This window comes from Pseudonaja textilis, chromosome 3, assembly GCF_049901715.1.
Source record: "Pseudonaja textilis isolate UNSWEBS1 chromosome 3, rPseTex1.2, whole genome shotgun sequence".
NCBI lineage: Eukaryota > Metazoa > Chordata > Lepidosauria > Squamata > Elapidae > Pseudonaja > Pseudonaja textilis.
The window spans coordinates 60,759,757-60,785,722 of NC_141992.1; the positions used below are offsets into that span (position 1 = coordinate 60,759,757).

The 25,966-nt window shown below is 37.5% G+C and overlaps 2 protein-coding genes across 7 annotated transcripts in view; one reads left to right on the top strand and one right to left on the bottom strand.

The window, feature by feature from the left end:
• Positions 1 to 1,832: 1,832 nt before the first annotated feature.
• Positions 1,833 to 24,116, bottom strand: LOC113440597 (calreticulin-like). Of its 3 annotated transcripts, XM_087929912.1 has the most exons (12): positions 23,803 to 23,917; positions 22,936 to 23,077; positions 18,949 to 18,998; positions 18,677 to 18,733; positions 17,144 to 17,245; positions 14,738 to 14,941; positions 13,741 to 13,835; positions 13,107 to 13,316; positions 12,140 to 12,253; positions 8,041 to 8,184; positions 5,791 to 5,883; positions 1,833 to 3,136 (listed from the first exon to the last, which is right to left on the bottom strand). In XM_087929912.1, the coding sequence occupies exons 3-12, from the start codon at positions 18,971 to 18,973 to the stop codon at positions 3,008 to 3,010; spliced, it is 1,173 nt and encodes a 390-aa protein (XP_087786038.1). In that variant the 5' UTR covers positions 18,974 to 18,998; positions 22,936 to 23,077; positions 23,803 to 23,917; the 3' UTR covers positions 1,833 to 3,007. The 3 variants fall into 3 exon arrangements, with proteins under 3 accessions (XP_087786038.1, XP_087786039.1, XP_026562861.1); XM_087929913.1 differs by lacking the exons at positions 18,677 to 18,733; positions 23,803 to 23,917 and adding an exon at positions 23,978 to 24,116; XM_026707076.2 differs by lacking the exons at positions 18,949 to 18,998; positions 22,936 to 23,077; positions 23,803 to 23,917 and having other exon boundaries at positions 18,677 to 18,918.
• The window catches only part of OSBPL9 (oxysterol binding protein like 9), a 57,330-nt gene continuing 55,342 nt past the window's right edge, over positions 23,979 to 25,966 (top strand). For all 4 annotated transcript variants that reach the window (XM_087929907.1, XM_087929908.1, XM_026707070.2 and 1 more), the window contains exon 1: positions 23,979 to 24,099. Coding sequence is in view for 2 of the 4 variants with exons in the window: in XM_026707070.2 (XP_026562855.2) it covers positions 23,989 to 24,099 (111 nt within the window). In the remaining 2 variants the exon portion in view is untranslated. The remainder of the gene's footprint in view (positions 24,100 to 25,966) is intronic.

Here is a 25,966-nt window from a genome sequence, read left to right on the forward strand (position 1 = left end):
CCCAGAATCTATAGAATATATGCAGATCCAAAATCCACTTGGCCTTACTAGAGTTTAGTTTGAGCATTTTCTTTTGCATCCAGACTCTGATAATGTCCAGACATGAATGCAGAACTTTGATGGCATTGCTTGGTTGATCTAGTTAAAATATGCCAACGGATGACTTCACTAAAGGCTTCATTTACTGTAGATGTTCTTAAATAGGAGTGGGAAGAGTTGAATCTCAAGGCACCTTACAAATGTCTAGGGTTAGATTTCTTTCCCCACCAACACCTGGAATTGGCCATAACGATAAAACTATTACAATGCTATCATTCCACTCCAAGTGTCTATGGAGATTGTCAATCATCCGATTGACAATTTTGGGACTGTTGTCCCAGATGTTTTTCAAAAGGCAACTGGACTTCCTTGTTTTTTTAAAGTTTCATTTCTCGCCCAGTCAGCTTTACTTCTGATTGGTGAGGTTAAATCCAGGCTTTTAACTTGACACCAGATATTTATTGGTAGGCAGTGCAGCAGTGGTGAGATTCAAAATTTTTTACTACCAGTTCTGTGGGTGTGGTTTGGTGGCTTGGTGGGTGTGGCAGGGGAAAGATACTGCAAAATCCCCATTCCCTCCCCACCCCACTAACCTGCTTTCCAGCTCTGTTCTCCTGTGCAGGGCAACAAAAGAAGACCCCAGCCAATCAGCTGGGACTCGGGAGGCAGAGAAGAGATGGGGTGGGGCCAGTCAGAGGTGGTGTTTGCTGGTTCTTCGAATTACTCATAATTTCCGCTACCGGTTCTCCAGAACTGGTCAGAACCTGTTGAATACCACCTCTGCAGTGTAGCAAATGGAGAATCATGTTCAGCAATGCTGGCATTCTGATTGCTTCATTTTGTACAAACTATAGATTCTGGATTATTATCAGAGACAGCCCAATGCAGAGCATACTACAATAATCTTAAGCATGTGTGATGATGGCATTAACCAGTGTTATCAATGGAATTTCATAGTTCAGGTGGGTCACAATTAGTGGATTCACATAAACTGGGGAAAGGTCCTCCAGCCATAGCTTGCTGTTCTAGGACCTATGGATCCAGAAGGGCTAGTGAATTGCAGATCTGCTTTTTCAGCTGGGGTGCAGTCCTGTCCAAAGCAATTTGCTGGAGTGGTCAATAAATGTGTTCCTGGACAAACGATAAGTTTTTGTTGTTGGAATTTAACCTGTTTTTACCATGCTTGGGAATACAAAGCTGCTGAGAAGTCTAATAGAACTTCTAATAGAATAGAAGAGGGGCAAATTCCCATTTTCTAAGCCCTAATCGTCTACCCTAGTGATCCATGAGTATTTCCATGCTCAGACCAGAATCCAAAAGGGTTTCAGATAACTCATTTAAAATAGGATAATCTGTACAATAGCTGATTCCCAAATAGCTTCTAAATTTTGTTAGAACAGGAAGATTGGAAACTGGGTTAAACTTGCAAGAATGGCTAGATAAAGAGGTGGCTTCTTCAAAATAAAATGTATCACTCCCTCTTTCAAAGCCTATGGATCTTCACTCTCTCAGAGAAATATCACCACTCCCATATTCTGGACAATAATCTTTACAATAATATTCAGTGTAATGTGGAAAATGATAGTTATTTCTTCCATCTCATCTGCTGCTCCACATTTTGTGAATGTAGATGAACAATCCTTGTCTGTGTTTGTGACCTTTCTAAGACTTGTTGGAAGGGATTATACGGATAGACCAATAATTATTATAAAATAATTTCAAGAAGAAGCCAAAAAATAAATTATAATAATCCAATATTGGAGAAAGTGTTGGTTAATGATATTAGAAAGCTATTTTTATGTATAAATATAGGAAGACCTCTTTTATTGTTTAGTCATATGGTTACACATGGTGGCAGCTACCAGTTTTTCTGACAACTTCAGGAAGAATTAAGCATGAAAGAAGTGGTGATGTGAAATATTCTACAGTTATCTATACATCTGTATCAAAATGCATTCTGTACCTACCATGCTAAATGACAAAAAAGTAACAATCATACTATGAAATATTAGCTTCCCACATCACATAAAATTCATTAATGAGAGACTAGCCTCACCATCTGAATGGAGGCCATTTGGATTTAGAAAATTTGAAATCAAATTTATCAGTTCCAGTTTCTGTAAATCCCAAATGGCATGGCCTATCAGGCCTAGATTTTTAGGAAGAATTTTTTCATGTGATGAATGGGAAGAAGGCAAAGGTTTAAGCTTTTGACAGAAGCTTGGATTCTCCATCGCTAGAGATTTTGAGGGATAGGCTGGACATGTTTAAACAGGTTTTCTTCCACATTGCATATGATTGGAATAGATGAGCCTTGTGATACTTTCCAATTTGACAATTCTATAACTTTATAATTAATCCATTTTTGCTAATAATTGTAAGTCTTTGTTCTGATTTAGTGGGGTGGCTGATTCATATGTGTCTCTCATGATCTATTTCAGTTCATTTTTAAGCAAAAAAATCACATGAAAATCCAGAAAATCCATTAGGCATGAGGATTTTTTTTACACAGCATTCCACCATGCATCCTGGACACAATTAACAAATAACACATAAGGTGTCTTCGTATTTCTGATTATAATATTTCATTCAGATTTCAGACTATCTATGGATGTTTGAAAATAATTACTCTCCCTTTCAATTCAGGAGTGGTTTAGTGATCAATGGGTGTGAATTATGTGTGTCACATCTCTGCACTGTGTAATTTCCTCCATCTATATGATTTCTGGAAAATAATCCTTCTTCTGAACACCAATAGAATGTAATATTACAGAGATTGATATGTATAAAACAAACTATAGAAACTATACATGTTTTCTGGAATATTCAACTGCCATCTAGTAGTACAAAAATTGTCAGGATTTTCATATCACCACTGCATTTTGTGTAACATTTAGAAAATAAGTACAATACTACCCAACTGTGATGACCAGATTGAGTGACAGTAATTATACAGTGATTTGATTGATCAGAGTTCATCTTTGACTTTGGTAGCTTTTTTCTTCTTTTCTTTCTTGGTCTCTTTTCCCTTTGGCTCCTCTTCTTTAATATTTTTAAACGCTGCATCTTGTCCTTCCCGTCTCCTCCATTCCCTCTCCTGTTTTGAAGAAGAAATTATATATAATTAATAAACTCAAACCTGAAACATTTTGATGATCAAATTCTATTGTTATATAGAGTTCTGTCTTTAATAAAATATAGTTTTTAAATCAGAATAACAGAACAGAATAACAGAGTTGGAAGGGACCTTGGAGGTCTTCCAGTCCAATCTCTTGCTCAGGTGGGAAACCCTACACGATTTCAAACAAATGGTTTTTAATTCTTAAAAACTTTCAGTGTTGGAGCATTTACAATTTCTGGAGGCAAGTTGTTCCACTAATTAATTATTCTAATTAGTCAGGAAATTTCTCCTTAGTTCTAGATTGCTTCTCTCCTTGATTAGTTGCTATCCATTCCTTCTTGTCCTGCCTTCAGGTGCTTTGGAGAATAGCTTGACTCCCTCTTCTTTGTGGCAGTCCCTGAGATATTGGAACATTGCTATCATGTCACTCCTAGTCCTTCTTAAAATTAATAAATTGGATCTCATTTTAATACTATTACAACAGCAAAAAGTAAAAAAGAATTATAATAATACATCCTCTTACAACTATGGTAAACAAACTTTACAATTAATAATTTGCAACTACTCTCTACATTGTTAACGTCCTGTAAAAAGATGGTGTTTGAAATGAACACCTAATATCAGAACTATCATTAAAAAAGCGTAACGAAGAATGTTATTCCTGCGTCAACTCAGAAAGTTCAAACTGCCCAGGACCTGTTGATACACTTCTACAGAGGAATTATTGAGTCTGTCTTTTGTAATTCAATAACTGTCTAGTTTGGTACAGCAAACAAACAGGACAGGTACAGACTTCAATGGATAATCAGGACTGCAGAAAAACAACTGCAATCAGCCTGCCTTCCATTGAGGATCTGTGTATTGCATGGATCAGAAAAAAGACTGAAAAAATATCAAAGACCACTCACATCCTGGACATATACTGTTTCAAGCCTTCTCAGGACACCACTACAGGGCATTGCATGCCAAAACAACCAGATACAGAAACAATTTTATTCCCTCCTGCCATCACTCTACTGAATTCCCACAGCACTGTCTTGTGTCTATTTACCCATATAGTATGACTATTATATTTCTCATCTTTTCAACTACCTTCTCTTATTGGTATCATTATTATGATTATTATTACTCTATTGTTTTGCACATACACTCAGAGCTTCTGCATCGGAGACAAATTCCTTGTGTGTCTAATCATACTTGGCCAAATAAAGCATTGTGTTGTGTTGCATTCTATTTTATTCCTATTCTGTTCTGTTCTATTCTATGTTGTTGTTCTGTTCTACTCTATGCTACTCAACACAGGTAGCATGCAAACTAAACTTTACAAACCCAAATAATATTACACAAGTTCAGAATATTTTCTTAGCTTATTCAATATCAATAAATGTAAATAAATATCAATAGCTAATTTTAAAAACTGATTCTAGCAGTTCGTAGCAGTTTGATTATTCTCGCTTTATCATATTTGCCTGCTATTTGGTCAGTTTTTCAGAAAGCATGCTATGCTGCTTATGTTGTGATGTTATAAAAACAGCACTGAGCAGGAAGGTTTTTTTGAAGTACAGCTACATAATTTATAAGAAAAGCATAATAAAAATAGTTACTCTTCTCTTTTTCTGTTACAGCCATATTGCTATCCAAGTAATTTATGTGGAAGATGGATAATTCAATTAATAGGATTTATGTACATATTGTTTATTCCTCAACAGAATCAAGCTCGTGATTTTATAACATTCAGATTATTTAATCCTCAACAGTTCCCTTCATGGATTTGGTCACATATACAAGCAATTGAAATTATGTAAGGATTGGACTAAATTATGTAAGGATATAGCCATGCAGCCTACCTCTTCAAATCCCACTTTCCTTCGTTTTTTTGAACATCTGCAGGAGAGTACTTATGATCTCCTGGACATGATCTTCCACACAATTTAAATGGGTTCCAGATTATATGTACAATTATGTACAGGCTCAAGCTTTACATTTACATTTTTTTTCAAGATGGGAAGAGCAAGGGACAAAACATGATGGAGCTAATCTGTACAAATCTTCCTTCTTCAGGGTTTAATGCTAGCACACATTCAGACAAATATTTAAATGAGCATTTTGCCCTATTATCTTCCACATAGACAATAATAGGTTAATTGCTAAAAGAATTCAGCAACAATATGTTGTGACATGGAGCCCATTCACTATTCCAATTACTTGGTCATACAGTTAAACAGGAGTTTCCCTTCAACCTTATTGTCTGTTTCTACCTGCAACACTTAGTAATCACTGAGCTTTTTGGTTATGTAAGCAATTGTACCCAGGGTATCAACATGGGAAGTGTTGGAAGTGTTAAATATTGTCTAAAGCTGTTTTTACTTTAAAAAATGCATACATTCAATCACAGAGCATAAGGAAATTAAGAATAATTATGTACTGTGATTAGATTTATACACAAATCAGTGAATCCTTCTATTGCATACGCAGCCTTCTATTTTTTTTACAACACTGTGATTTTGGCAATTTATTACATTATGCTTTATTTTAATAATATCTATATAGTGCCTAATACTCATAAAGATGGAGGAGCAATTTAAATGTTGCAATAAACATACATTATGAATTGCCCTGAAATTACTTACAAAAGTGACACCCCACATTTCATTCCCAGCGTCTTCAGCATATTGTTCATCATTTGTAATAAGAAAGTTATCAAATATTGTACCAGATTTCCCCTGTTGAAATAAAACACAGCAGAACTAGTCATGTAATTACATATAATCTTGTATTAAAGGAACTGGTAATAGTTAGCTTTGAAAAGACCAAGAATGCATTTGATAGCACTCTCCATCTATCTGCAAGAATGTGATAGTTCAAGATCTGTTCTCTGTCATACCAGAACAGAAAATAAAGGTTTTGATTTATAAGATGATAATGTTTCCAAAAATACTTCCTAACAATAAGAATAATTCAACAGTGGAGCCATGAAGAATGGACAAATTCTCATTCACTTATGTTCAAACAGAAGCAAGACAATAATCTGTCTAGGATACTTTAATCTGGATTCCTACACTAACAAGTGGATGATTTGAGGATGAATATTTCACAACTATTAAATAAAGTAAATATATTTCTAAATAAATGAATAAATAAATACGATTATGAATATTTTTGTTTTCCTAGGCTAAACAATGTATGGCTAGTCCTTGACTTATAACTGTAATTGGGGGTCAGAATTTACAACACTAACCAATGTGGTTGTAAAGCACAATTGCATTGCTTAGCAACAGAAATCCCTGCAGTTCTGGTTACTGTTAACTGAATCGTTAGGTCATCCTGCTGGCTTCCCACAACCAACTCAATGGCAAAGGCAGTAGGAAGGAGGTCAATAAGCAAGGGGCTGCTGCATGGATGAGGAAGAGTATGCATGTGGGGGCACAAGAATGCAAGGATGTGCTTCAATGGACAGGGAGGGTATGGTAGTGTGCAAGGACGGCAGTGTCATAGTAGACTCAGATTTGGAGTCAGGGGAGGGCAGGATGATGAGCAGCCAGTTCTGAAGCCACCTCCAGACATGCCAGCAGTAATATGAGCAGCTAACTTCAGCACCACTGGACAGACTGCGAACTGAGCAAACAGAGAGGTAGTCTGGCCAGCAACCAGCAGACATAGCTGCTGTCATTCTCCAAAGATGAGGATGTGAAATTACCACCTCCTCCCATTGCAAGCGCTCTGCAAGTTGCAAAGAGCAAAGGCAAGACTGCTCACACAGAAGCTATACTGGGGCTGCTTCTGGTAGAATGGAGCAGCAAACATAAGCTGTCTGTTGATTCATAGTCTATGTGCCTTGACTTATGAACTTTGTAACCTTGTCTTTGAATCTGAATCGGCTGACAAATCTTCTACAAGCTCTGACCCTGAGACTCTGCCTGACAACGCTCTGGCTTGCTGCTTTGAACTGGAACTCTCATAAGCCCAGCTTGCTGAACTTTGGAGAAAACTTATCTCTATCCTGCAACTATGTGTGTTTGCAAGTTTCATTTAGTAAAACGAACAAAATAATCTCTTTGTGTACTTGTGTGCACTTGGTCTGGAACAAGAGATTTTGAAGGAGGCACGGGGAGGAGCATCACAGCCATGCCTCATTGCCAACGGATGATCGGCACGCCGCTCTGTTGCTGCTGTTCGAAGAGACCGCCATCAAAGAAGCAATGCCGCTCCGCACACCATGTTTCAGTGCCCACCAAGTGCACGGACATGATCCGAGCAATAGTAGATTTGGGAAGGAGGTATGGCAAGGACTGGAGAGGCTTTATGACTGTGAGCAGGAGGATTGGGGAGGGTGTGCAAGTGAAGCATGGTGAGGCTTAGAGTGCACAAGGCAGTGAAGGAGTTGCATTAAGGCTCGGGGAGGGTGCACAGTAATGTGTGAGATGCACTAAGGAGGAGGATGCATGGAATACACAAGTGGCATGGTGATGCACAGGGAAGATGCACAGTGGGGTTCAAGTAGCAGATATGGCACAGAGGGGCTAAAGCATGGGTAAGGCAGACTTCAGGAACTTGTGACCTTTTCTGCTGGCTTCCCCATTTACTCTCTGGAGAAGCCAGCAGGGGGGGTTGCAAATGGCGAAAGGGGGGGTGCTACAACTGGTCATAAATATGTGATCATGTGATCAAGGACGTGCTGAACAGCCAGAGATCTAAGGACCAGTCAAAACCATCATTTGTTCACTGCTATTGTAACGCTGGATTTATGGTCATAAGTCAAGGACTATCTGAAGGGTTTTTTTCATTTTCTTACTATGATGGTATAGAATATCTCCAGAATTGCCAGTTATCTTCATAATTTGAATAATGAATCTAGTTTGCAAACTTTCTAATATACATACCTGTAAAATTTCTAAGCCAATGACACTAATATTATAATATTTGTAAATATTAGGATCTGGTTTGTATTCAGGGTTGTCAACTTCTGGCTGGACCCAAATGCCATTATAATTGGGGTTTTTAATTATACGAGGTTTCCAAATGCCCTAAAAATGTAAAGAAATTTTAATATCACAAAGCTACTTAAACCAAGATATGTAAAACAGGCTGAAATCTATTGAAATAAAAGTAACACCTGAATTTCACTGAATTTTTAGTGAAATATTTTGAAATATGGTTAAAACTTTTAAAGTGTTTATTATGCTAAATGCTATCTACAACTACCTGTGTTTCCCCGAAAATGAGACGTGGTCTTATATATTTTTTTGCCACCAAAGAAGGCACCAGGTCTTATTTTGTGGGGGTGACACTGACTCACCCTCATGGCAGCAGCACTGACAGACCTGCCCAACAGGAGCCTGCTGCCAGCCCACTTCTTCTGTAACAGAGCTCCAGATTGATTGGCTGCAGAGGCCTTTCCAGAAAGATCTCTAACAGCAAAATGGAAGTCAGGAGTACCACGTGCGTCAATCCAGACCTAGTTTCTCAGCTGCAGAGGCATTTCTGGAAGACCTCTGATGGTGAAATGAGGCAGGGGTGGGGTGGGGTAAGGGCATCACACATGTCAATACAAAGCCTGTTTCTTGGCTGCAGAAGCCTTTCCTGAAGGCCTCTGACAGCAAAACAGAGCCAGGGGCGATGCGCGCAAGTGGCAGCAAGCAGCTGCAGAAGGAGTGGGCCAGCAAGGCAAGGCAGGAATGGGCTGGCAAGCAGGTGTCGGGGTGTGCGAGGCCTGGTAAATAGGGCATCTCCACCTCCCCATTCCCACCCTAGCTTAATTTTTACCCGTGCGTCTCATCCCATCCCATGCACCTTGGAGCGGGCGGGGTCTTAACTAGGGTTTATTTTGGGGCCATGTGTAAAAATCAAGCTAGGGCTTACTTTCAGGGTAGGTCATATTTTTGGGGAAACACAGTATTTATATGATGGAAATAATAAAAATGACAATAGGAAAAAAAGGCCTAATAGAAGATGTTGGAAGGTAATGTAGCAACTAAAACCAGAAATAAATATACAACTAGATTTATTGTCAGTTCTGAGAAGTGAGTATTTTAAAATGAAAAGTTGAAATATATACAACTATTTGGTAGGAATCCAATGTAGGTAATGAAGGGTGGCAAGTAATAAATTGGGATGAGAAAAAAGCCCACAGAAGTTTAAATAGGTAGTATTTAAATGGTCAACACCTAATAGCATGCTAATGATAATATGGTTTGGAAGTTTGATAGCTATTGTAATTTGCAACGCATGATTTATAGTTCAACATATAAGCAGGTTATGGCTTATTCATCAAATTATGCTTAAAGAAACATTAATTCCATGTGTGAAGCTACACACTGAAAACCTTTCCTCATAATTTCTAGCCGAGTGGAAGGGAGCCACACCTCTCCTCCTTGGCTGGTCTAAACTCTCTTCCCCGAAGGCAGCTGCAGCAGTCGTCAGAAATGGCCACCTCAAAGAAGACCCTGATTGGATAAGATTGTGCAGGAGGAAGACAAAGAGGAAAGAGGACAGACCGGGCTAAACAACAGAGAACATCTAAGCAAGGTACCCTGAATCTAAAAGTACTTAGAGGGATACTTCTGAAAGAAGATTTTTAAGCGGCGAAGGAGAGAGAAAAGGAGGTTAAAACCCCCTTTTTTTATCTTTATATTGACAATTACAAATGATATGGAAAGAAATTTACATTAATCTATTTTGACACTAATAGGCAACTTTAAGCTGAAATCTAAGTGTCAAAAGGAGAATAAAGATATTTTTTTTGGATCATTTTAAAGCCCTAAAAAGGAGAAGAGTGGAGGCAAAAGAGTGGGACTTGGAAAAATAGGGTGCCACCTGGAAAAATAAAGAGGATTAACAGTGAAACTTTGAAAAGACTCCCGAAGATACATTGTAACTGAAATCTTATTAAAAGATACAGTAACCCACGGAAAGGAAAAGGAAAGAAACAAGAAGGAACAGTCTGGGATCATTTGGTGATTTTAAAAAAAAAGTTTTTGGCATTGTTTTTTTTTTCTTTTTCTGTTTTTACAAAGTCAATTGGGTGGTTGTTCAAAAGTGTTTAAAATTGCATCACTCCTGGAGGAATTGAAGATGAGTCTTAAAAAACAGAAAGAAGATGCAGAAAGGGGAGGAAGATCCTTTGGCTTTGTATTTGAATTTTTTGAAATGGAGATCCTGAACTATGAAAAACAAAAGGAAAAGCTTCAACAGCAAGAAGAAGGGCGGGACAAAGAAGAAGCCATTTTCAATGATCAAATAATGCAAAGTGTGGTAAAAAGGGAGAAAAGGGGGAAAGGAGTTAAAAGTTTGAGATCAAAGGGAACAGCCAAAAAGAAAAATAGTCTGAAAAAGAAGTATAACAGCAAGGAGAAGCAGAAAAGAAAACTACAGAAGGGAAAATTAGAGAGAGAAGGGTATAGAAAAGGGGATGAGAAAAAGGGGAGGAAGATAGAAAGGGAAATAACTTATGAGGGACAAAAGCAGGAAATAAAGAAAAAGGGGAAACGTACTAGGATTAAAGATATTTGCTCAGCTAGAAAACACAGAGACAATGGCTAAATTAAGTTAAAAGTGAGGATTCTGCAAAGATACAAAAGATAGTGTTGTAATAGTAGAATACTGTAATGAGTTAGAAATGAAATAAGTAAATAATCTATGAGATAAAACTGTATCGTTATGTAATGGTATATTTATAATTAATGCAGGGAGGGAAACTTTGTAATTGTTTCTAAAGATTTATAAAATATTGAAAAGAAATGTGAAAAGAAATGTGAAAGATTTATAAGGAAATTTATACCAGTTACTAGAATGAATTTGAATAATTATTTTGCTTATTAATAGTAAATAATTTATAAGGTAAAACTGTATGACTATCCAATGGTATGCGTATTAACAATTAACGTAATAATGAAGAAGGGAGGGAAACATTTCAATTGTTCTCAAAGATTGATAAATATTGAAAAGAAACGTGAAAGATTTACAAGGCTCATACCAGTACTAGAATGAATTTGAACAACTATTTTGTTTACTAATGTTTATATATATATAATTGTTTTTGCTATGTTTTTAGAATTTTTCTTTTTACATTTTCAAGGGGAAGTACCAAGCAGAGTCTGAATTATGAGATTTACATGATATAAAATAGATATTAGAAATTTGAATGTTATAATTTTAGAATGCACAAATTTAATGTTTAATGAGATTTCATATGATAACAATAAGACTTAAAGGTGTTGCACTCCAATTGGCAATCATAGGGGGAATTTTGCTTTTTAAGAATGTTGGAAGAGAACATACGAAATTGTAAACAAGACAGACGAAAGTATAAGTATAATGAATAAAAAGATATAGAAATTTAGGTAAAAGAAATACAATTGAATAAAAAGAAAATGAGATAACCATAAAAGAAAATTAAGAGAAGTAAAGGGAGAAATAGTGAGAAGCTGGAAAAAGAGTAATAAGATATGAAGTTGAATACATAAGGTGAATATGCATATGAAATTGTGTCTGTATGGAAATGTGATAACCCGGAACCATGCTGTACTCAAATAAAATGTTTTATTTGTTTTGTTAAAATTCAATAAAACTTTGTTAAAAAAAAAAGAATACAAAGCAGTGAAGGTTAAAAAAAGTTAAGTTGCTGTAAAAACAGAATTTTCATCATTGAGCTGAGGTTATTCTACTGATGAGAAGTTAATGTTTGGAAGGGTATGCAAGGTCATGAGATGCCTCAAGGATTGGACGATGGTTGTTTAAAAAATAAAGAAAGCATGAATTAATTATCAATAGAGGTAAGGGGTGAAGAATGATGAAGCCAAGTCTAAATTTGTAATTGAAATGGACAAATGAAAACTATTGAAATGAAGACTATGATGATTTATATGATAATAAAAACTAGATTCAATATCTTATAGCTTAATTAATGTTTAAATTACATATGCAATTAAATAACCACCAAGTTAGTCTCTATTTTATTACTTTCACTTATAAAACTCTTACTTTATATTCAGGATTTGAAATCAGTGGTGGTTCCCATGCCCCATCCATTTCTTCATCCCAGTCATCTGGCTTTAACACAGTAGGATCAGGAATTCTTTGTGGTTGGTCCCAGTCCTAAAATGGTTTCATCAAGGTTACTAATTGCAATAATTAGCTTCTATGAGTATTTTGACAGGACACAAAATTAGTATTATTTCTCCAAAATATGGTTTGCATCACGGCTTCAATAATTTTATTCTGATTCATTCAAGAATCAAGATACAGTGTTTTATCATCAAATATCTATTTGAAAGGATTAGTTGCAATATTTTATTATCTCAACACTCAAAACAAGAAACTTGATAATAAATGTATTGTAATAGATATTTGCTTCAATCCAACCATTTTATTTTTCACATGATGGAAGATTTATGACTACAGAGTGGCAGCTACTAGAAACCTTTTATGTACCTCTGAATTTGGAATGCTATTAATGTAACTCCAAAAGCAGTTTTGAATGAACCTGTAATGGGCAAGTTGCTTTTCTTATTTACAAAAATATGTTCAGGAATTCACTGGATTGTTATTGGAGGCTTATCAGACAACATGTTTAGCAATTATGCCAAATATAATTTACCTTTATACTGCTCACATTATTTCATCACTGACTGTCTAAAGTTAGTTATACTTTTTGTGGGTATTAGAAAGGTTAAATACTAGTCATATTTTGTTGTAAAAATCTTGTACTGATTTTAGAGTTTACAGTCTAGTCCCAATTCCTCTGCTACGAAGTTAGATCAAAGAAGCTCCACTTAAACTATAAATCTTTACGAAACACCCCCTAATGATCACATATTGTTGTTATAATTAAGAATCAGTAACAGTTCCAACTTCATTGTTTTCAGTGTGTGCAATAAAAGACTATAAGTGAAACACAGCAGGCAAATTGATATAGACTGAAACCATGCAGTTCAAAGTGAAACAGTACCTCTGGTTTTTTATCCATGGGATCTGGAATAGTTTCTCTTTCATCCCAATAATCAGGTTTTGGCAAATCATTATCTATTATCTTTTTTGGAGGCAGGAAGTCCCAATCATCTTCTAGATGGCCAGCCTCAACCACATAATTATCTATCTTCACTTCATAAGTTAAATCAGGACGTAGAATTAGAGTGTAGAGATGGGTAAAGTCATCAGTCTTGAAAAAACAAACAAACCAACATTGTTACAGAAACATGGGAATGTCTTTCTAGTGCTGTACAATTGACAGTTTTGCTAATTAAATTTCATAAGGTCTGAAATAATAAGTCTGCTACTAGTGTAATTATCAGTGCAGTGCCAAGAAAATGATAGTCCTAGGAAAAAAATCACAATTTTTTGTTGCATTAGACTACATGCAAATAGTTAATTCTGTAACACTCTACTAAAACATTAAAATGAGGGGTATTAACAGTAAATACCGTACTTGCTAACTTTTCAGATGACTTGCTGTTAGCTTCTGACATTTGGAATGGTTAACATGTTTTATCTAGAATTAGTCAACAATCTCCCAAATAATTCTGCTTAAAACTGCAGCAAATTAGATTAAATATTAGTAATTCACTGAAAGACATTGATCGTACCTCACATGTAATGTTCTTTTTAGTCAAATAGTAGTCATCTTTATAGTTCAAAATAACTTGCACTATCTTTTTATACTTTCCACATATATCAGGTCCTAGAAGAAAAGAATACCAAATTACTCTGGCAGAATTACACACACACACACACACACACACTCCTAAAAGGCCCAAGAATGATAATCAAGGAGAATAAAAATGGGCACAGCATTCCAATCTTGTTTCCGCCAGTCATCCATAATCAATGTTGTTTGAGTCCAAATTCAGGTTTGAAATGCATCTTGAATGAGTTCAGATAATCTACTGTCTTCAGCGATCTCAGAAACTATATTGTCCCCTCAATCTACATTTTCATATAGGATTTATTTTAGAAACCTATAGCCTCTCTTTTTCCACTAGCTAGCTTGAACTGATACCATTTTAGAAACGATGCTATTAAATAATTAAAATAAAAATGAAAATCCATGTGAAGAAAACCTGAATTCCAAAATCTATACATTTTTGTCTTCTATCAGTAGACAAATACTCAATGATATTAGCCTGTAAGTTTAAAATATGCCTATAAAAACATATTTTTTTCACATAAGCAATAATAAATTTGTGGCATGGACATGCCAATATATTGATAATTGTGTACAGTATCTGCATATTCCTAAATAATAACTATGATTTTAATTAGAATTTCCAATATGGAATACTCTTTGACATACAAATAGGGAAAATTGTTGACTTTATATCCCTCCCAGTGGGTTCCTGAAATTATCTAGCTGCCATGGTCAAAAAGAAGATAGTATACTAAACCAGAGCCCTAACATTATCCAGCAAATCTCTTCATATTGTTATATAAATCTTACTATAAAACTCATTTAACTCATTTATAAATATAAGGGAACAGATAAAAAATATTGAAAAGTAATGTCTCAGAGGAGGTCATTTCCTGTGAGATTTACACTAACATAATATTTCTACTTCTTATTATTAGGCATTTAAGAGAACATACCGAACATAATATAGTAAGGTGACTCTTCATTCAGGGTGTCTTGATTCACATCGACAGAAAAAAGTTTGATATAGGCTCCACCACAATCAACCTGCTGGTCATATTTTACTGTATATTGAACTACTAAGGTCTGATTTTCATTATTGAAAGGTCGAAACCTTGCTGATACTGCATAGTACCTAATGTCTTGAGTTGTCTGCAGACCTATAAAAAGAGATGATATTCAAATATCCAAATAGTGCTACTAATCAAGTACTTTGCCACAGGCATGAACCTGTATTATTCTTCCATATGGGATTACAGTGACTTTCTAAAAATTATGAGATAATATATATCTCCTTGATTCTGCTTTAAAGACATGTGAAATATATTAATAAATGTAGCTTAGAAATACATTATTATAATTTCACTTGCTACTTTTTTCCAAAAGTATTTCTATTATCACATATAGTGTGTAATATGTTATTACATCATAATATAAAATAGTTCTGATAAAGAAAACTCTAGAAATTAAATTCATTTCTAATGCATTACTGTAGATATCTACTCAGAAATAAGTTTTATTGAATTTAATTACATATCTTATCAGGTACCTGAGGTTACCTGCTTCTTAGGTAGCATGTAAAGAATTGCAGTTTCATTATGATTGATGTATTATCTATGTATATATAACTAAAACTGTTGTTACTACATTAACTGGGCAAAATGTGCATCATAGAGCAACTATTTTTGAACTGGGGTACCCGGACATACTGAATGCATCGAAAAACCTGTCCTATATTTCTTCACAACAATTCTGTGGGGCAGGATGGGAGGAAAGTCATCAGTGAGCTGCTGTGGCTGCAGATAGAAATAGAGTAGAAATTGGATCTCTCTGGTGTCAGTCAAGTATATTAGCCATTACATCTAAACCCTTGCCCATCTTGTTTCATTTTTCAACTGCTTCCTACTCTGAAATTCGCTTTATATTGGCCCCTCTTTCAGTTGCCAGGAGATCAGGTAGATTGGTTCTGCCCGAGCCTTCAGGAGATCACATGATCCTTTTTTAAACAATCTCTGACAGCTTCTTGCAACTCAATGAAGAAGCTGACAGAGATTCAGAACTATTGAGTTGAGAATGCCAATGCACAACATTGTGGTAATAAATAATTAAAATAAATTTTCAGTTAAATTAATTGTCAACATAATTATGGCACATGAAAAGAAACGGGGACATCATGGTCAAGAAATAACACTTTATGTTTATGGCAAGGAAGAGAGATGAAGAAATGGAGAATGAAAGGGGCTGTACATTTCCAGTATCACAAGGTAACATATAGAATGAGGAGGCAAGAAAAAATAGAGAAAACAGAAGATCAAATCAAGAATATGTCTAATATGTGGCAAACATTAATTACTCTGAGAGTTCCTCAACAAGACCTCAACAGACAGTGAGGCAAAATGCATGACTTTCATAATATTTCTTTTGAGTTTGATACCACAGCCAAAGTCTGCCCTCATTGTCATTTATTCCTATTCCCTAGATAAACTTGGAATTTCTGCTATATGAAGGGAAAGGTCAGGATAGGCAATTTGCAACCTCTACCCAATGAATACTCAATTGATACAGCAATGAGTAACCTAGAGCAAATAGTTTGGGAAGAACATCAGACAATACAACTGTCTTTTCCAGACAGTGGAGCCACCAAACCGGGTGACAAGAAACTGTCCCAAAGCATGACAGCATTTTTCTGAAGACTTATTTTCAAATTTGAGAGACATTTGATATAGTGCATTGTAGAATTGAGAGGGACCCCATTTTTAAGTAAAGGAAGGAAATAATCCATTCAGATATAAGACAACCTGTACTGTTAAAGTATATTTTTTAACTGAAACGTGTAATGGTAGAATAGCAATTGGACAACTAACATGGATCAATTTAAAATACAAAAGCATTTGAGTTTCATGCAAAATGTACTTTGAAATTAACATCTTTAACACAAACAGTAGAATTAAGATTCATACACATACAACAGATTTCAACTGAAGATGATTAGAATTTAGTATTAGATTTTAGAGTAAAATATTCAGCTAGTTGGAATAGGCCCCAAAAGCCTTGAATCGGACCAATCAGATTTTGAAGTTCTTCTAACTCCAGATTCTGTTGTCAAATCACAGATAATTTTTTAATTTTCTTAATGTTAAAAACGATGTGATCTGGCATGCAAATTTCTCATTGAGATATATTTTTTTTGAACTATATTATGCAAATAGTGATAGAAAATAATTTATGCAGATATTTTAGCATTAGCCAAACTTATGTGAATAACTGCATAAAACTGAATAATAAAATCTAGCAATTTGTTAGGAAACTGCATTTCAAAAAAACCTAAAGTTTCATAATTGCCTGAAAAAATATTACTTTACCTTTATCTTTTTCTCTGTCACCATAAAATCTTCCTGATCCTATCCGAAATTTACCATAATCAGCTCTATGTTTAGACAGAACCCATCGTTCCTCCCATCCATCTGAAAAAGAAAAATAACATTTCAATTTTACAAAAGATATCAGAGCAGTATTATTTCACTTTCTGTGAAATTTAATTCATGTTATTGGATGTAGTATGCAATAAATGTATGATTACAATGTATATGAACTTATAATAACAAGAAAACACTTAAGAAATACAGCTCATTTATTATTGTGTAGACTATTTTGTAGCTTGATATACAAAAATTATTAAAATTACAGCTATTTTCTTCCTTGTGTATATTATATAACTTCTTTACTGCAGTATAAGAAACAGACAACAAACTTTTAAAAATAATACAAGTTTTATCAATACTACGTATAATTAAAAACAACTCCATAAAATGCATTTTATTCAGGAATGTTCAAAAGCCATCTGGAGCTTGTGATAACTGCTCCTGGACCCAAGGGACTGTAATGCATGTTGAATCATGTCTGGTGAATTGCCTGAGTTGTTCCATGTTTAAATTGCTAAATCTACAATTAAATGTGCAGAGATAATTAAAAAACCCTATATTTTTACCTATTGTATAGGAAAATCTCACTAACGGCAAAGTGTAGTTTAAGCTGAAAATAATGCAAGTAACAAAAACTTTTAGGTAGAGTAAATCTCCTAAACAAATGGATTTACAGTTGTAACAACCTGTATTGATCTTCCTAGATAAAAATAAACTGGAAAAACTGATAAAATGGGATGGTAGATGTCTGAAGGACATAGAATACATTTGACTCTATATTTTTTATCTCTTCCCTTAGTAAGAAAATATTCAAGAATTAGCCAAGCTAAATCAATCCTAAAGCCAAAACATGCATTACATAGATTTGAATTTATCATTATTTAAATTGCTACTATAAATAAAATTGCAATGTATATAGAAGTGGTTAAGAATTGACAACAAGGGAAAGAAACTGAAATTAGGATAGTTAATACAAAATGATTTATTTCTGCATAGAGAGAACATATTGTACAGATGACGTATCAATTTTGATATTTTGCTTTTTAGAAGTTACAGAAGAGGCACTGATACGTTTTTAAAAGCTTACTGTAAAAACTCTATTATTTTTTAAATAGCTGAGAATAATGATTGAAGACACACTGCATAAAGGATCCTGGACACATCTCTTCATATCCTTATCTATTCTTCTCCCTTCTCAGCATCATTCAGTAGATCTATAATATCCATCTAAAAATTCTATTCTATCTTCAGAAGAGTGTGGCTCAATCTAGACTTCTCTCTTTCTTAAACATTTCTACAGTACTAATAAATATGCATAAAGATCATTGCATGATATGATGCTATACAAAAATTCATTACATTTTATTAATGTAAAGAGAAAGAATATAAATCTGAGATTGGGTGACACTATGAAGAAGATTTAGAAGTTAATAGTTATATCCCAGAACAGAAAAAAAGCAAAATATCACTTACCCTCATCATCAAACTCTTCCCTAAAATATTCTTTTGTTATAACGGGTTGCTCTTTTTCTAAAACAGGGGAAGAGGTATCATCGTTATCATTTATATCTCCCCAAACCAGACATATCAGAAAGTAACCTAGGAAAATCAGGTTCATCCCTGATACCATATTAGATATTTTAATACAAGTGGTAGGATGCTTCTTTAAATTCTATAGAAATACTTGAGTATTTCTGAAATCTCTTCCTATTTCTCTCATGCACATCACTATAATTGCTACTTACTGGTGAGGAGACAGATCTTTTCCATTGGCTAAAATCCATGAATAATGATGCTATAGGGACCAACCAGAAAGAACCACGCAATTAAACCAACAGAAACTATTTAAAATGTCTCAGAGGAAATTAATTTTTTATGCACAGATGCCTAAACTAATTCAAATCAATTCACACCCAGGAAATACATTGACTTCCTCCTATATACAAGTCTGAAATACTATGGAGGAGAAAGCTGTCTTTCCAAAAGCTGTTTAAAAACTTTTAAAAAGCAATTGTAAATTAAATACAGTAATTCTATTCTTCCAGAATATAGTCTATTCTCTCTTTTTCCCCCCAGTAAGTTTGCAAGTTCATATTATTGTCATATGAATCTATTATTTTTAAGTGCCTTAAACTTTTACTTTCTAAATAAAACAAAACTACCACAGTATAGATGAGAGAATTTTTAAAAATCATTTCTGTTGATAACAAGTTGCTAAATTAAAATATCGCTGAGATGTTTGGGAAGTTAGAATATGATCATAACTAAGTACCGTGTTTCCCACAAAATAAGGCTGGGCCTTATTTTTTTTTGACCCCTGAAAAAACGGCTAGGCCATCTTTTCGGGGGTGACTTAATTCTCTCCTCTTGCATCCTCGGGTGGGCAGGCGGTGACAGCTTGGATGTTGACCTCGGCGTTGGTGGGGCACTTCGTATCGGGAGACCTTCCGCCACCATTGCTTTCTCTTCTCCCTTGCTGCCGCGGCGTTTAGAGCAAAGCTGCGGCATTTGGCACAGCCACATGTGGCCAGCCAGGGCTCCTCCCTGCAACCGGAGCCCGGCGGAGACACTAGGCTTCAGGCACTCCTGTCACCGCCTTCCCTTTGCCTTCGAAGGTAAAGCCAATTATTTTAAAAACGATGCCCTACTACAACAAAGCCTCCCCTGCCCGAGAGGGTAGCCCAACCCCACATGGGGAGGCGAATCTCCTGGGGCCGTAGTGCAGGATCGGCCCACCTCGGGAGAAGCGCCCAGCCGCCATCCCTACCTGGCGCTAGGCAGAGTGCGAAGATCTTCGCCTGGGGCACCCAGTGCAGCTGACAGGCGGGCCCTCCTGCCCGGCAGCAGAGCTCTCGCCAAGGCAGCGAGCGCCTCCCTGCCAGACCCTCTGTTCATCCCTCCAGGGCCACGCCAGAGCCATGTGGGCTGGGCAGAGCCAGGAAAACGAGCTGCGGGTGTGCGCCCACCTGCCAAGCAAAAGAGCCGGGCCAACCTGAACTTGGTTTCCTTCCCAAGTCCCTCCAGCCCGAACCCGAAGGGGCCACCGGGAGAGGCTGCCCGAGGCAGTGATAGCGCCCATCCGTCTGCGGACAGGGAGGCGAGGTGATGGCAGAGCTGTTTCCCTGGCCAGAGGAGAGAGCCCGAAGGCGCCCGTCCTTTCCACTCCTCGCCCAGCCCGTCCCCATGCATCTCCAAATGCGCCGGCAGCTCCAAACGCTGCAGTGGAACAGGCATCAGGCAGAGGCGCTGACTCGGCGGGGCTCAGCTCAGAGGACACGGTGCAGGTCATCGCCTTACCTCCCTGTCCACGGATGGGTGGGCGCTATCACTGCCTCGGGCAGCCTCTCCCTGTGGCCCCTTCGGGTTCAGGCTGGAGGGACTTGGGAAGGAAGCCAAGCTTGGGTCGGCCTGGCTCTTTCGCTTGGCAGGCGGGCACGCACCCGCGGCTTGCTTTCCTGGCTCTGCCCAGCCCGCACAGCTCCGGCGCAGCCCTGGTGGGATGAGCGGAGGGCCCGGAGGGGAGGCGCTAGCTGCCTTGGTGAGAGCTCTGCTGCCGGGCAGGAGGGCCTGCCTGTCAGCTGCGCTGGGCGCCCCAGGCGAAGCTCTTCACGCTCTGCCCGGTGCCAGGCAGGGATGGCGGCTGGGTGCTTCTCCTGAGATCGGCCGATCCTGCGCTGAGGCCTGGGAGATTCGCCTCCCCACGTGGGGGTAGGGCTGCCCTCTCGGACAGGGGAGGCTTTGTCGTTTTTAAAAGAATTGGCTTTACCTTCGAAGGCAAAGGGAAGGCGGAGACAAGAGCGCCTGAAACCAGGTGTCTCCACAGGGCTCCGGTTGCAGGGAGGAGCCCTGGCTGGCCGCACATGGCTGAGCCAAATGCCGCGGCGTTGCTCTAAATGCCGTGGCAGCACGGGGAGAAGGTAAAGCAACGGTGGCGGAAGGTCTCCCGATACGAAGTGCCCCACCAACGCAGGCAGCACCATATCCGGGTATGCAACAAACGTACTTCCTAATGGCAAGCCCCCCTGCCATTCCCCCCCATTTTGCATGTTTAATATAGGCCTTAATTTGGGGGAGGGGCTTAATTTGATTTTATGCCAATAAAACATGCTGGGCCTTCCTATTGGTGGAGGCTGTATTGTTGGAGAAACATGTAATTGAGAAATATGAACATGCAAAATGGAAATACAGATTAAGTTAAATATAAGGGGAATTTCAAGATGATTTTTTTCTATCACAGAAATTGAATTATAGGAAAACAGATTTTACTGAAAACTAAATTTATCTAAAAATACTTAGGACAATTTTGACATTTTAAAAGAGTCAGAAAAATCTAATGATATTTTTTTTAAATAGTCTTATTTTAATCCTTGCAGATGTTGCAGAGGAAAAAAGAACCAGTGCTCAAGATAGAAGGGCCTCAAGCATCTATACCAGAGTACCCCAATCTTTCTGGCTTTGTGGCCTGGTGGCAGGAGGGAAGGAAGAGGGGTTAGTTCCCCATGAGTGATGGGCAAGTGCATATGTGTGCAGCTCCATTTGCATAAGTGGCAGGCATGTGTGCATATTGCTTGTGTAAATGGAACACACATATTCATCTGCTGCTTGTGCAAGTGGGGATGCACGTGTGCTCGCCCGCCACTTCCATGGGCCAGTTTCAAACAGCTCAAGACCCAGTAGTGAGCTGCAGCCCGGGGATTGGAGACTCCTGTTCTACATTATCCAGTGTAGTTTTGTCTTTTTGCTGAATTACAGCTGTTGTCTGAGATTCCGGATGTTCTTGCTATAACAGTAATTTACTGCTTTCTGAGCTTTCTTTTGATAATTTGTCTTAAGATATTAAGTTCTACATGTCTTGAAACTGGCTAAGATTACATAAATTATGTCTGTTATGTTTTATCTATGTTGAACAAATCATAATGGCAATATTAACACATTTTAAGCTAGAGGATGGAATACTTTCAGTTTGGTTACTTTATCATGCAAATTCAGAAAATTAGATTAATTGGACAAGCTAGTTAACAAGTAGAGCAAGAAAGGTAGCTTCATGGAAATAAAAATTGCCAGACCATAACTTTGGTTAATAGAAGCAGGTATTATGCTTGATCAATGCTAATTTGAAATAATCAGGCTAATCTTGAAAAAGTTAAGCAAGGTTAACTGTTGAAAACTATTGAAAACATGGATAGGACACTGAGTATAATTGGGCATCATTGGGATGTCTATGACATCTTCCCCAGCACTGTAGGAATTAGATACACAAACTTTCTTTAAAAATAAATGTAATAGTGCATATAGCTTTTGTCATTTTAAGTCATTTCTCTGTGGAGTTTTAGATGCAAGAATTAGAAATCAATATATTTAAATAGCTTACCTTATCATTACTGCTGAAAAATATGTACTCTATTAATTTTAAGACCAAATGCTATTCTGAATACAGACTCTATTTTTGGCAACATCTTGGAAAAAAGGGCAAAAGTGGAAGACGATATGCTGTGTTCACAATTTGACTTTTTTATTACCATTTTCTTGGGGTACACAAATCAGACTCATAAAAATTGATCAGCTGCTTTTATCAAGTTCATACACAATATTGCGAAAAGGAGTATTTGTTTTAAAACGTTGTTGACAAATGCTGCGTGTTCTGAATCTGTACATAGCCCTAGTAATGGTATGTAAATTCTTTGAAATGATATGTGATGCATATGAATAAACATTACAAGGCTTTTACTTACTTTTCTCTTCAATGAAACTTGCAAAAGTTCTCACTGTAGAAACTATACTTTAGTCCAGCTTGGCACATTTCCACCAAATCTGCAATTTCTCCTCAAAGCTCATTTTCAGTTTGTCTGACCACTCCGCTTTCTTTATTAACATCTAAAACAAAACAGCAGCCCTGGTTTATTGATGGGAAGGATAACTTTGCTACTTCTTGCCTCAACTGCCATCTTTTCAGGGTAAGAGTTGAACTTCTGCTTTGATTCATCACTCTCACTTTCCCCACTTCCGTTTTTTACTTTCTTTCAGGGGAAGGCAGGAAAGCAGATAATATTTCCTAGAAGAGCTAAACTTTGTTCTCAAACAGATTATTTTATGGCAAACTCTTCAGCTCACCAACTCCAAGCATTTATTATATGAAAATACCGTCATTATATAATATAGTACTACAAATAATAACAACATTGATCCCTTGGAAAAAGACCCATCGACTCCTGGCTGTCGATATTAAGCACTTTTATACTCTGTTTTGACTAAAAGAAATCTTAATTCAGCAACAAGCTGAAATAAAGAGGATTTTCCCCCTTTTGGTCCTCTCTCCCCACATCTGATTTTATTCTGACGTTAATGAATTTAACATCCAAATACAATCGGTCTGGATCTCAAACGGAATGCCAACAACGTAAATGAACGTTTGCCCCAAGCAGGCAGCTTGAAATCCCAATTGATGTCCGCATCCTCGGTCTCACTGGGACGAAAGGGACCCCACACGCTCGCCCCCTTAGGATTTTTTTTGGGGGGGGGCTTTCCCACTACCGCACAGCCACACGACAAAGCCACGCCCCCTCTCTCCTATATCCCCGCCCACTTATTAGTCTCCCAACTTATTCCTTCCGCGACGGCCGTTTTGCTCCTCCCCGTCTCGCGCTGCTTCCCTCAGACGTCGCTCGTTGATGGTGCTCGCGCTCTTTCCGCTCGCTCTCCCACCCCCTCCCTTTCGCTTTAACCCCCGCTCGCGAGACCGGCGTTTCCCCTTTAGTGGGCTGTTTGGCATCCTACCGGCTCCCAAGATGGCGTCCATCATGGAGGGTCCGCTGAGCAAATGGACCAACCTGATGAAAGGTTGGCAGTACCGCTGGTTCGTGCTCGACTACAACGCTGGACTGCTCTCCTATTACACGGTGAATATGGAAGGAGGGGCCGCGCTGAAACATAAATTAAGTGCGCAGAGTATATGTATGTATGTGGGGGGGCGGGGGGGAAGCGGAAGCAGCCCCTCAAGCTGCGCGCTTGGTAGGGATAGGAGATTTAGGGAGGGGGGGGTTCTGAGAGAGGGCGTGTCGTACCGGAAAGCCAATCGGGATAGGTGCAATCCTGCAATCGTGTCCAATGGGGAGTTAAGTTTGGATGATTTATATGAAAGGAGCGTGAGGGAGAGTTAACATTTAACATACCGCGACTGAAGTGGGGAGGAGGATAAAGTGCCCAACCCGGTCTTTGGAATGCACTGCTTAGTTTATGAAATAAAAAGGAACGACGCTAGTCCCAAATAGATCCACGGGAGTGTGGAAAGGGGACTCTTCTTTCTTTTGGCATAGGTAGTTTTTCCGTGTTACAGAATAACAGAATTGGAAGGGACTTTGGAGGTCTTCTAGTCCAACCAAGAAGGAGTCTCTATACCGTCCCAGACAAATGGCTGTCGAATCTCTTAAAAACCTCCAGTGATGGAGCACCCACAATTTCTGGAGCCAAGCGGTTGCACTGATTTAATTGTTCTCACTGTCAGGAAATTTCTCCTTAATTCTACATTGCTTCTCTTGATAAGTTTCCATCGTTTACTTGTTGCCCTGCCCTCAGGTGCTTTGGAACAGGGGTCTCCAACCTTGGCAACTTAAAAACCTGTGGACTTCAACTCCCACTCTGGGAGTTTTGCAATCTGCTTTGGAAAACAGGTTGACCGCCTCTTATTAAAGATGTATTAAAGACTCAACTTAGTAATAACTTCCCCTTGTAAAGACTGGAACTGTTGCTGTGATGGTATTTGAGGGTGGAAATACTACATTTCTGGATAATAAGATTATCGTATGTGTACATAATTTCTTTCCACTTAGTTTAAGTGTCCAACTTGTGCAAACTTGAAATTAATTCTCAGTGAACTTGCTGAAGCTCCCATCTGTTAAGACTTAAACTGAGGTAGGGCTTATTATGTGTGCTAGTATGATATTTTTGATAATTTTGTATATCACAGGTGAAACTAACTTTTCTCTGAAGAATGAAAAATCCATTAAATAATAAGAAAAAAAATACGAAAAGTGGTAACAGTTATGGCAGGATAAATGTTCATGAGATACCACCATTCTTTTCTTGCAGCAATCTGTCTGAAAAAAATTCAGCTACCATAATCTCTACTGCAATAGCCAGCAAATCCCATTTACAGACTACATTAAAACAGGCATTTTTTTCATGTGCTAGTGAAAAATAATCTATAGTAACTTGTAGAGTTGTAATTGCAGGAATGCTCTTATCTTGGATGGCAAACCTCAGATTAAGAATGTTTACAAGTAATTACAACTCAGGCAAACAAAGTCATTAATGTAAAGGAGGATTAGAGAGAGGAAATAAACATATGTTAGACTTTAACTAGAGATAGTTAATTGTGTTAATTACTATACTAAACAGTAATGAAAGTTAAGCAATAACCAAAGTTAACCAATGTTGGAGGATTACTGAAAATGTGTATAAATGCAAGACTAGACTCCAATAAAGTTCATGATTCATTTGATCATGATCAAACACCTCGACTGCCTCGTCATTACAACAGTAACTCACTTATTAGCCTATATTTCTTCCGCCTCCTATTTAGCTGTATTTATTGTAAAATTATATTTATTTTAATAAAAAAAAATTTTTTCTTTTCAATCGTGTTTGATTCTCAGAGACTACCTAAACTCAGTCCCTGTGGTTTCTTGGCAAGTTTTTTTTTAGAAATGGTTTGCCACTGCCTCTTCCTTAGGGCTGGCCCAAAATCACCCAGCTGGCTTTGTGCCT

Excerpts from the sequence above, each read along its gene's own strand:
- LOC113440597 (XM_026707076.2), bottom strand. The coding sequence starts at position 18,833 with ATGGTATCAGGGATGAACCTGATTTTCCTAGGTTACTTTCTGATATGT. Across the intron at positions 17,246-18,676 it reads GGAAGAGTTTGATGATGAGG|ATGGATGGGAGGAACGATGG; the intron begins GTAAGTGATATT and ends TTTCTTTTTCAG. Across the intron at positions 3,137-5,790 it reads AAATGTGGGGTGTCACTTTT|GAGAGGGAATGGAGGAGACG; the intron begins GTAAGTAATTTC and ends TCTTCAAAACAG.